The sequence below is a fragment of the Aricia agestis genome, chromosome 12, assembly GCF_905147365.1.
Source record: "Aricia agestis chromosome 12, ilAriAges1.1, whole genome shotgun sequence".
NCBI classification, from domain to species: domain Eukaryota; kingdom Metazoa; phylum Arthropoda; class Insecta; order Lepidoptera; family Lycaenidae; genus Aricia; species Aricia agestis.
This window is the reverse complement of record NC_056417.1, coordinates 5,532,538-5,545,377: the sequence shown is the minus strand read 5'-3', so window position 1 is coordinate 5,545,377 and position 12,840 is coordinate 5,532,538. Positions and strand designations below refer to the sequence as shown.

At 36.6% G+C, this 12,840-nt stretch overlaps 1 protein-coding gene across 1 annotated transcript; it reads left to right on the top strand.

Moving 5' to 3' along the window:
* Positions 1–1,257: 1,257 nt before the first annotated feature.
* On the top strand, positions 1,258–12,269 carry LOC121732422 (zinc finger protein 728-like). The gene is made up of 11 exons (XM_042122292.1): positions 1,258–1,520; positions 1,609–1,738; positions 2,048–2,177; positions 2,283–2,479; positions 3,719–3,897; positions 7,387–7,582; positions 7,888–8,003; positions 8,916–9,045; positions 9,959–10,100; positions 10,770–10,800; positions 11,350–12,269. The coding sequence occupies exons 1-11, from the start codon at positions 1,399–1,401 to the stop codon at positions 11,453–11,455; spliced, it is 1,479 nt and encodes a 492-aa protein (XP_041978226.1). The 5' UTR covers positions 1,258–1,398; the 3' UTR covers positions 11,456–12,269.
* Positions 12,270–12,840: the final 571 nt, after the last annotated feature.

Below are 12,840 nucleotides of genomic sequence, written 5' to 3'. Positions count from 1 at the left end.
CTGCTACTATGGTGATTGAGCGATCAGAATCGGAAATATGGACGCGAGAATTTCAAAAAAGAAAAAGCGTTTAACGAAATAACCGAAATGACTGGGAGAATTTATGCTATCATTTTGAAAAAAACACTGAAAATAAATACAAGAATCGCCCTCTTCACTGTGACACCACTGCTGTAACTACATGGACCTAGAAAGTGGCGATGATTCTGTTTCCGGCTGCATTGTAGAATATTTGGATGATCATATTTTATTAAAATAACAAAACCGTGTTTTTAATTTATTTATTTTTTGTATTTTCTTAAATAAGTAGTTCCTTAATAAAAAAGGAGTGAGCTTCTCTCGGCTTTCACTGGCAGTCAAAGTAGCTCTGCAGCTCTCAGGGAGAGGGTACTTAAATAACAGGTGCTATAAATTCATAATAATATGTCTCAGTAGTGACTGGATGTCCCGGTGAACTTCGTGTCACTTGTAAACCTTCCCTGGACTTCCAGGAATATTTTAAGACTAAAATAAGCCACATCGGCTTAACCGTTTAATCGAGTTATTGCATTTTTATATTGTCAAGAAAGTGAAGAAATTAAAAAAGTGGAAACATCGTAATGTCATCCCTTTTTTCTTAGATTGATTTGAAAGGGATAACGCTACGATGTTGTCACTTTTTAATTTCTTCACTTTCTTGACAGAGACAGACTATGACATATACTAAGATTATAATACTTTACACAGATTAGATTGTTTCTTGTAATTTCGTAAATTAAACACACTATAACTACATCATAATTATTTCAAATTTTCTTAACTACATTATCTTATATCTTTAAACGAGCAATTCTTGTATATAAATATATAATTGGAATCTCGGAATCGGCTCCAACGATTTTTATGAAATTTAGTATATAGGGGGTTTCGGGGGCGATAAATCGATCTAGCTAGGAATCATTTTTAGAAAATGTCATTTTATTCGTATTTTATCGAAATCCGAGCAAAGCTCGGTCAAATAGCTAGTATATATAAATCTTAATATTTACGTATTTTTACACTGTACTTAATATGAAGTATCAAAATCTTTTATAGTGACTGGATACAGTGTGGCCATAAGAGGCCACACCGGAAACAAGTGGCGACTCTATTAATGTCGTGACTTTTTTGACGGGCTATAGAAGCCATAAAATATGTAAACGACGTTTATTTTGTTATCTATGGTTCAAAATAAGAAGTAGAAGAAGTGTTGTCTTCCTACGTTTTTAGTATTTCAATGTTATTTTTATTTGTTTTGTATCATAAATATATTTTTCTAAGATCTTTTATAAAGTGATTAAAATAATTGAACTCAGTGATTCATAAGCATCCTACTGCTGTACAAGTGAATCATCTAACCCACTGTTTATAAAAGTAAACATGACTGTTTATCTAACAAAATCTATGTTAGGAAGACTTAATAAAGTGGAATACTCGAATGCTAGCTTTAAATATGAACCGCAAGCAGAAGATGACCATTGGCAAAAGCTTAGCTTGGACAGGTTACAATACTATTTTTGTTTGTTTATTTAGCAACTCAATATTTAATATCTTGCTTTCAGATTATTTATTTATTCTCCTATATTTCAGCAATATAGCATACCGTCTATCAAACGATATGATCTGCAGAATATGTGCTAAAGGTGGATGTACACCTTTAACTTACAAAATCTATGATAATGATATTATGGGCGCAATAAGGAGTATAACAAACATCACGGTATGCTTACATTACCTGATACACCTCATAGTTTAGATTGTGTAAAAAGCAACTCTTTCTATGGTGATGTAATTATAGGTTTATAAATTTAATAATAAAATTATAGAAGACAACAATTTTTCATAGATCGGACTAATTAGAGACTTATTTTAATATCTACAACCATCCCTAATTCATTAAGCCCCATACGGTCACAGGTGACCGAGACACAATAGAAATTCTATTGTGTCTCGTTTTTCCATAATCGACGGGTTATGTTATAAAAGTTTGGATTTTGTTTATTTCTGTTTGTATACTATTAATTTGCAGATTAGTCCTGAAGATGCACTTCCAAAATATATATGTTCAGAATGCTTAGAATCCCTAAAAGAAGCTATTAAATTTAAAATAAACTGTGAATTAAGTGATAAAAGGTTTAGAGAGCTTCTTAATCCTTCAGGTATGTAATATTTTCATAAAATATTAATAATTGATAAAAAATAATGATAATAAATACATATGCTTTTATACAAAAGATCTTATGGCCTTTTTTGTCACTTTTAAGGTTACCCCACACACACTTCTTATCCTTATTCAAAACATGATTTTCAATTAATATTACAAAAAATAAATGCAAAAAGGTTAGAAAAGCAGAGGAAAGCTGATGAGCTAAGAAAGAAAATGGAAAGGGGACAACAAAGGAAAGATGCAAAGACTAGGGAATTTAAGTGCACTTTCTGTGACATCATATTTCCAGACAAGGTATGAAGAAAAGTCTACCAAAAAAAACTCTCTATGCCTCACAATTAGACAATAATTATCATTAGTAAAATTCAATACTTGGGTCTACATGCATGGGCGTAGCCAGCCTTGGGCTCAGGGGGCAGCAGTCTACCCCCCGGTAATTATTTAAGTATAGAAAAAAAAACAACCAGCACTGTACAAATAAATACTAAGTGAACTACAATTTAAATGAAACAAAACAAGCAAACTCTACGGTAATACAGCTAACTTTCAAAAGACTGCTGCTATGCGCGTGTTCGGTCAACTTTCACGGATATTATGATTGTTGTTAGTATAAGAAAAAATATATTTTTTGATTAGGCACCTTGTAGGTCAAACCCAGGGTGGGGCAAGCGCCCCAGCTTGCCCCAGTGTGGCTACGCTCATGTCTACATGATGTCTACCAATAGTTCTCTAAGTAACTAGACAAAAAGAACTTTGGGCTTAGCAAATACATTTTCTTAATAGAATGTTACTTTCTTGAAATTCATATTATTGCACCAATCATTGCTTGTTTTTCCTACTGCCTGTGACTACATCTGTCCATTCTACTTTCTTCTTGATCTGCAGGCAAAGTTGTTAGTATTAGCTATAAAGAAGCGCTTACACGGGCAATAATTGCTCGGAGACATAAATGGAGCAATTAGTGGAGCAATATGGAGCAATTTATTTCATATTTCTCAATGTCATATCGCTCAAATATTCGATTACCACATCACTCAATATTGTAATGCTCAATATTGTTGCTAATTGCCGCAAATTCATTGATGCAGTTGTGACATAGTTGTGACGTCAAAGTTGACGAGAATTCCCTGGAGTTGAGCAATTTTAGTTGCATCATTAGGCCGTATAAGCGCATCATTAGGTCAATTATTTAACCTGTCAATCTGCTAAATTCTTACTGGCTGTGTGTAACTGCTTGCTCAGGTGTCTACCATAAAGTTAATATACCTAGCGGAATAGAGAAACAATGCAAAGGCCTGAGCAAGTGAGATGTCATTATCGGTAACACTGCGTGATAAAAAGAGATGTGTGATACATGACAGCAGGACTCTTTTTTTGACGTCCAGTCGGCACTTATCGGCACGTTGACAATTTATTATCTAAGGAAGATGCTTGTGTAAATCAATTTTGGTTTCGTTTGACAGCTCGAGATTGTTGCTCTATTCTGCTAGGTATATTAACTTTATGGTGTCTACTTACTTCCTTGACTTCCAGGCAAAGTTGTCAGCTCATAAGCGCGAGAAAAACTGCATGCGGCGCGCGTGCGACGTGTGCGGGCAGCTCGTCCGCAGCATCGCGCAGCACATGCGTCACACGCACAAACAGGATATGCTGCATCGCTGTCCCACCTGCGGGAAGGAGTTCCCGGTAATCGCGAGGCTGAAGAGTCACATGTAAGTTTTTATTAGCATGTTTCACTATAACCGCTTTTATTTTGTATATGTCGCAGGGAAAAGAAGATATCAGGGATATCCCGAAATCCCTAGGGATATCACGAAATCGCGGTAGATACCGAATATTCTTGTTTCTTACGTCTTCTTACTAAACAAATCTAGTGATATGTCATTTCACTAAACTAAATCTACTGAAATGTCAGAGAAGCGGATACCGCCGAATAAAAATCGAGCTACGCATTTCTCTCGCTCGCTCTAATACCCACACGGGCACTAGTGGGAGTGAAACAAATGCGTCGCTCGAGCTGGCGCGGCTCGTGTGATTTTAGTCGTTAAATTATTACGTGTACGTTAAGTTTGAATGCGATTTTCTAAATATCACCTTTTACGACTCTCGAGTTTTAACATTTTTTAATATTTTCCAGACTTACGTGCATGTTACTTGCATGGTTCGATAGCCTGTTAAATGTATATTATGGGGATATTAATAACTCAATACCGATAATAAGATTACTTCACGCTGATAATGCCCCATTCGCGTTAAGAGGGCGACTAACGCAAAAAATCGTCCTTCTCTCTTCACACTCACGCCCGTCTTTTATATGCCAGGTGAAAAAGGAGGACGCGGATTAATTTAAATAAAAAGAAAATTATTTTTTTCCTAATAACTCGATAAATATGTAACATTTAAAAAATCCGCTGGGTCAGTTCCTCAATGATAGAATTTTATACAATGTGTTAAAATATTAACTTAGTTTAATGCACGGTTATGGCAATATATGAAAAATTCGTGAAAATTAGATGCATCTTTGTGATCGAGAAAATTTTAAGATATCGTGTTTTTGCTAGGTCTGATTCTCGGAAATATAATGTAGTACCTATGTCTACAAAATGAAACGATTCGGGGCTTATTTTCAAGTATAAAAATGAATTATAAAATCGTCAATTTAGGGTTAGTCGCCCCCATAAGATAGTGATAGGGTATTAGAGCGAGCGAGAGAAATGCGTAGCTCGATTTTTATTCAGCGGTATCCGCTTTTCTGACATTTCACTAGATTTAGTTTAGTGAAATGACATATCACTAGATTTGTTTAGTAAGAAGACGTAAGAAACAAGAATATTCGGTATCTACCGCGATTTCGTGATATCCCTAGGGATTTCGGGATATCCCTGATATCTTCTTTTCCCTGCGACATATATAATTGTTAGTCTTATTGACTTAGACTAATTGTGGTGGTAAAAGTGGATAGATTAAATAAAAGAAAATCACTTTAATATTGCGCTATATAAAAGTACTAGATAATATATCGTATATCGTAGCATCCAAACGGGTGGACCGATTTTGATCTAGTTTTTTTTGTTTAAAAGCTGACATGATCGAGAGTGTTCTTAGCTATAATTCATCATCATCAGCCTGCTCAGTGCTGGACAATCAGGGTTTATCAGGTTCAATTCTAAGAGTACACAATATAACAAATTGGCTAAATAATTTTTGCTGCTTGAAGAAAAAAAAGTAAGTTCTAGGTAGGCACCTAGCACTTACATTTATTTTTTAGCGGAGCAGACTCCTGTAATGCAATGGCGTTATAGGTGTCTGCTCCGCTAAAAAATACGTACAAAAACAATATTATTACATACATATTTTATACTACAATATTTCAGCAGATCCTTGTGGTAATGACCACAAGGATCGTAGATAGTAGATACAGAAGGGCAGAAATAATCATCAGTTTCATGTTGGCAACAAAACGGGTCATCCCATTTTGCATGTCTTTTTACTGGTGATGCATTTGGAGTTTTGGGTACTAACACTTGAGAATAATCTTGAATATTTTCAGTTATTGAAGATGATGAAGTATTAAAGTATTTTTACTAAGACTGATGAGTTCATATTAGGTTTAAAAATCTTACCACAAAACGGTTATCTCTATTGTAATAAGTATTTTACTTGTTTAGACAAGTACTGTTGTTTTATTATAGAAGTTATAGCATTTTTTCATAATAATATTTATTTTTAAATATACATATATTGTACCGTATAATAATGTACGTTTATTTTTATATTGCACGAATGGGCCGGCTCGATCGGAGAAATGTCACGGGCTCACAGAAAACTGGCGTGAAACAGCGCTTGCGCTGTGTTTCGCCGAGTGAGTGAGTTCACCGGAGGCCCTATTCCCTTCCCCACCCTCCCCTATTCTTTTCCCTACCCTCCCCCACCCTCCCCTATTCTTTTCCCTACCCTCCCCCACCCTCCCCTATTCTTTTCCCTACCCTCCCCTATTCTTTTCCCTACCCTCTTCTATTCCCTTCCCTACCCTCCTCTATTCTTTTCCCTACCCTCTTCTATTCCCTTTTAATATGCCGGCAACGCACCTGCAGCTCTTCTGATGTTGCGAGTGTCCATGGGCAACGGAAATTGCTTTCCATCAGGTGACCCGTTTGCTCGTTTGCCCCCTTGTTTTATAAAAAAATATGTGTTGTTTTTATATAAAAATATTTTTTGTAGAGGAATTAAGATCATTAAGTTTTTAAAAAGTTCTAATACATCAAGAATTTGATTATATATTATTGTTATTTCTTACTAAGCTTACTAAAAAAACTGTTGTGAAAGTAATAAATGTTTTTATTCCATTTCCTAGACCTATAGTTTTCAAAACCGACCATAAAGTTAAAGACATATCCCTAGAATATTGACGGGAAGTTTCAACCGTCATAAATCTAAAAACAAAACTCCATACAATAACGTCGGTTTATTACATACGTCACATTATACTCCAGGAAATAACGACTGATGTGACTTTTTAAAAAAACTACACAAATTAAGTATTTGTACTGTGAATCACATTATAAAATTCATAAAACCAAATCACATGCCCAAATTTCACGTCAACTAAATTACTAGTTCTAAAAATATGAAACAAAATACAACACAAAATCTTTGAAGGGCTCTCCTGTAAAATGGCTAAATTGCAGATCCGTCTTTGTTCTACGATTGCGACGAGTAATCGTGCGACGGCTGGCCCCACAGAAATAAATCAAGATAGAGCTAAGGCTATAGGCTAAGCGGGTGGAATACGCGTGTTTCAATCTTGCACAAGTGAGCAAGATTTGTTGAACATTCATTTAGTCAGCGCGCACGTCTCGACTTGATTACACCGGAGCGGTTGTGCAAAAATGCCTTATTGTGCAGTGTCTAATTGTAAAAACAGAAGTACGAAAGTGAATCGGTCAAAAGGAGGTATTTCTTTCCACGGGTAAGTTATTCGTTCTAACTAAATGCAAAGCAAAAATTGACACGATCGATTCCTTAGCAACGCACGCGCGTCGCCGTTCTATCTTGATTTATTTCTGTGGCTGGCCCGCTCAACGCAGCGCTGCTCTATGGGATGACATGAAACAAGCACGCCTCGCGGGTGGCCGCGCCGGGCGCACGCTTAACGCAGCGAACGCCCTAAATATTTATGCTAATCGAGTAAATATTTTCAGGCTAGTCCACACGAACACATTCAACTTCTTCTGCGACCTGTGTCCATACAAGTGTAAGCACAAGTACTACCTGGTGATGCACATGCGCACACACACCGGCGAGAAGCCGTACAAGTGCCCGCACTGCCCCTCCACATTCGTCAACCCCTCAAACCTCAATAAACACAAGCTCACACACCAGGAGAAGCAGTTCAAGGTATTTAAACTGTTTTACAATTTTGAAGTATTCAGTAGCCGCCATTTTGTGACGTCTTTCATCTTTATGGGGTATATTTTTTGTAGCAACAAAGACTACTAAGAGTGGATTTGCTACTAACTAATAATAATTATTGGTTGCGTAGGGAAGTTTAATATTTTATTACTTGGGTGTCGTAATGATAATGACTATAGTCTTAATGACGAGACTGGGCACAGAATTGCGTACAATTTTTGATATATTATTTGAAGTTTTGTGCCTTAATATGCCTTTGAACTGTAACCATATTACATAATGTGTGTCAGTGCATGGTGTGCGCGAAGTCATTCCGCACGGGCGCGGCGCTGCGCGACCACCACGACGCCGCGCACATGAACATCAAGCACACCTGCGCCGCCTGCGGACGGGACTTCTGCTACAAGTACGTAATATCAACCATAGCCAGCTTGTCAAGAAAGTGTAGATGCCGAACGTAATTTTTTTATCACATGAAAAGTACTACTTATCAGAGAAGTTTATTCATAGGCAGATACAGGACCAACGTAATTTGCTCACGTTATGTTAAACCCAGCCGACAGGTCACGAGTCTCGGCCATAAAGTTAATATACCTAGCGGAATAGACTATAGAGAAACAAAGCCCTGAGCAAGAGAGATATCACTATCAGTAATACTGCGTGGTAAAAAGAGACGTGTGATACATGACAGCAGCACTTTTTTTTGACGTCCAGTCGGCACGTGCCGCACGTTGACAATTTAATCTCATAGAATTCATGTTCAATCATGCTTGTGTAAGTGTATACGTACACATAGTTTTCACACAGATGAGAACCAATTTCGGTTTCGTTTGACAGCTCGATATTATTGCTCTATTCCGCTAGGTATATTAACTTTATGGTCTCGACTAACATTGAATTGACATAACTCGACCAATGGCGTAGGTCCGTAAACTGCCTGTATGCAGTGCCGTAAATAGAGCGGTGCCACCGGTGCCCAGGCACAGGGCGTAGACTTTGGGGGGCGCAAGAATGGCCAGACCAGACTGATCCTTATTTTTCGAATTGCTCCCGATAAGTTCCCGCTGCGCCCCAGAGATGTTACCCAATGTAGTAAAAAAATTCCACAGCCGAACATATAACCTCCTCCTTTTTGGAAGTCGGTTAAAAAATATAATATAGAAGCTCGCACAGGGCGCAAAAAAGGCTATTTACGGCACTGCTTATATGAATCGATTTCTTCGATGGTACCATCAGAGAAATTGATTTATGGGCAGATGGCGGGCCTACGCCATTTGGTGACGTAGTATTCTAGTGTTAAATTAAGGTTTTTTCACAGATCAGACCTGCGCAAGCACGAGATCCGCAACCACAACCGCAGCAAGCGCGACTACATCGGCGGTGAACCGACATACAAGCAGCTCGAGCGCCTGCAGAAACAGATGTCCGACAACTGGCAAAACCAGGAGGTATTTTTTATTATGCACAACAAAACGGTATATTATATTGCCTTAGGACAACGGTTCCCAATCTTTTTCAGCTCACGGCGCAGTAACAAAAGAGTTCGAACCTTTTTGTATGGAGCGTGGCATACCTAATAAGTTTCAAGTACTTAAAATGTCGTATTTTGGTGTACACCTATGAAACATACGCCAATCAAATACTCTTTGACAAAATGTCGTAAATGTTATACTTTTTGAAATATTTCAGGTTGTATCTTAAATGTATCTCAAATGTTATTTATTTTAAATTTTCAAACTGAAATAACTCAGAAAGTATATTATTTACGACATTTTGTCAAAGAGTATTTGTTGTTTGTAAACATCTTCTCTTTGGATTGGTGTATGTTTCATAGGTGTCCACCAAAATACGACAGATATGCCAATAAGGTTGGTTGTTCTTTTGTATAATGCCCTACCCTAGCTGGCTATTTGAAAATAAAACAGTCAAAATAATTTTACCTTTAATGATAATAATAATAAGTGTTGATTCGGATAATCATGAAGGATCTACTCACGGCGCCCTTTACTTTTTACGGCGCACCAGGGCGCCCGAGCCGCGGCGCACACTTTCGGAAACCCTGCCGGGTATTCAGTCATATTATAACACTGTCATATTATAACACTGTATTTCATCTGCATATTTATTTTAAAACGAAGTGAAAAATGATCAGAAATAAAAAAAAGAATGACGGCATCCTTGTTCTAAATTCTAATATGTCAATATAATATCTCTTTATTTATTGTAATCTTATGTATTTATGGTGACATATTTCAATACCACTCGATACCATGTATTTTGAAGGTAAATAAATAAGATGCTGTAACACTCCGTATTTACTGATTGAACACCTACATTTACATCGTAATCTTGGAACTCCAGGTGTTGATAACGCAGCCGCACCAGCTGGCGCAGGTGTACGTGGACGACAGCAAGAGCTACGTGCAGTTGACGCAGGCGCAGGCGCAGCCTGTCTACTTCACCGACGTCAACATGGCGCAGCCGCAACAGCCGCACGACCTAGGTAACACTTACATGTTGTAACTCCAGGTGTTGTCAAATTGAAAATAGTTTTTTTTATTGAATCTTAAATACTGCATCAGACAATTATTACACGGCCAGTCTGTCATCATATTTTGACTTTATTAATCTGAGCCTGTCGCAGGAATTATGTCTAAAAATAATACAGATCGAGAAGGCTTTATATGAACGTGGCGAAAAAAGGAACTGACGCCGCCATCATACAAAAACGTCATTTTTGACAGTTCTCCTTTACGTGCAGCGCTCCCTTAAAGTTTATAAAAAGCCTTGTCGATCAGTAAAGCCAATATTTTGACAATAGAATACCAATAGAAAAGCGTTGAAATTTGAAACTTATACCTAATTTAATTTTTTAATTTGAGGCCGAAATTCGACCATGCATTGGGCGAGCTCTAGTTTTATTTATTACCTAATGTGTCAGGCATTTGTTGTAAAACGGGCCACGGATATGTAAAATCTATATTAGTATAGAACCTATTGTGTTGTTTTTTTTGTGTATAATATTTTCATGTCACTCATTTGCACGTGCAACAAATAGCTCAAGGTGCCAATCTGTCTAAAGATAGATTGATCGTGTACTACATGTATATTTTTTCGGTACCGTACGCAATATTTTGATTTTATCAATATTTAAATTTATTTATCATTACAGCTCAACCACATCCAATTATGCACATGACTCTGTAAGTATACAATATATTTTGTCTTAGGGCCTGATTCAAAATCTTCTGACAGTGATTAATTTTATGTTCTGTCAATATCTCCCGATATGAAGCAGCGACATAACTTTGACGACCTCTGTGGCTTAGTGGTTAGGCGTGTTGTCAGCGCTCAAGCTGGGGGTCGCGGGTTCGAATTCCGCCGACCGAACAAAAAAGTTTTCTTAGTTCCTGGGTCTTGGATGTGTATTAAATATATGTGTATCATATAATAAAAATCTTAAATATACATTTATGTATAGTACAAAAAGTATTAACTATATTTTTGTTGTCTGGTACCGTAACACAAGTCATTCAGGTACTTACCACAGGGCCAGACTGACGTGGTGTGAAGCGTCCATAGATATTATTCTTATAACTTTGACAAAGCTGCATGTAACTTTTCAGCGCTAAAATAAAACTTGTGCGCAAATAAAGTTGTAGAAAGTAACAGGTGGGATTGTATGAAGATAACTTACTTCCCCTCCTTTTACTATGGTACTGTTGTATATTTAAAAACTTTTTTTTTTTCAGGGCTGATTTGCTGGCAAAGAAGGATGACAGACTGTTCAGTTCGGTATGTACCGAGCAGCGGCGGCCGACCGAGGAGCAGCAACCCATTGAAAATTTCTTTAATTAAATCAATGAGCATTAAAATGTTTGATTAGATGCCTCGACTCAAAAACATTTTAATGTTCACCTAAGGAATATAAAGTTTATATATTTTCTGGCAAAGACTATCTTATGTAAATAACTGCCATAACTACTTAGGTTTACCTAAGTTCCGAATTGTATAATTTATGAATTATTTCAGCTGTATACTAGAAACGCCCGGCGCGATAAACAGTCAATAATTGACGCTTTAATGTATGAAGGCAGCCTTATAGTACTTAAATGAATTATTGTTATGGAATGCAGGCTTACAAGGATATATTTGGGAACAAAAAGGATAGGGGGGCAGCCCCCTCCCCTGCTCGTACCTCGCTACGCCCATGCACTCCAAACATCCTTGTATTAGCGCTAAAATGTATATATTGTATGATGTACCAGTATATTATGATTTGGTATTTTAGGAACAAAATAAATCGTTAGGCTGTATGCAACTGAATTTAGAGATTTTATATCAGTTTCAGGTATAATGTGAGCATGTATGATTAGAGAAATTATTTATAGAAATGGAGCTATGTTACTTGGTCAGGACTCAGGTTATATCAGGTCGATATTGGTCGTAATCTGATATTAGTTGGGCTTGAAAAAACACGATCAAAATACGTAACCCACCTATGAATTTTTTAACATAATTTGCTATAATTTGTATATTTTCTATTGATTTCATAAAGTATTTTAGAGATATGAAAATAACAATCTCTTGTCAGTTGTCTGTTGTCACGAGAAATTGTGGACGAACATAATATTTATTAACTTTATAATACACTTTTTTATATTTCGTAAGCATACCTAATTATGTAATCAAATTATTTTATTTTACAATATAGTCGCTATAAAGTATACAAACTTATTTCATTAATTTCCCTGTCTGCTTTTCTAACACTTTCACATGGTATGTCGCAGCAAAAACTGTGGCTATTTTGGTATTATTTTATTTTATTAATTTATCTATATCTAATGCAAATTCTGTTAGTCTCTGATTTGGCCATTATTAGTCTTGATATAGATAATATTTGTGGAAGTCCAGGGAAGGTTTATAAGGAGGGCAGTGATACGAAGTTTACCACTGGTAAACAAGACAAGTTAAAACTAGAATATGTCCTGGTAAATTACCAGGATATCTAGTTTTAACTTTTCTTGTCGTCAATGTTTAAAAATCTTCATTTTTAGCAAAGAAAAGTGCCTGAGGGATAGACGTAAAAGTCGTAACTGCGCTCCAAATTCTACCAACAATTCAAAGAAATATAACGTTGTACTAACGTAATTTAAAATACGCTGTTTACATAACAAAGTGCCCCCGGCAATATAAAATATTACAACCATTTGTCTTAGGCCGTTTGTCCATAGACGCCGCCA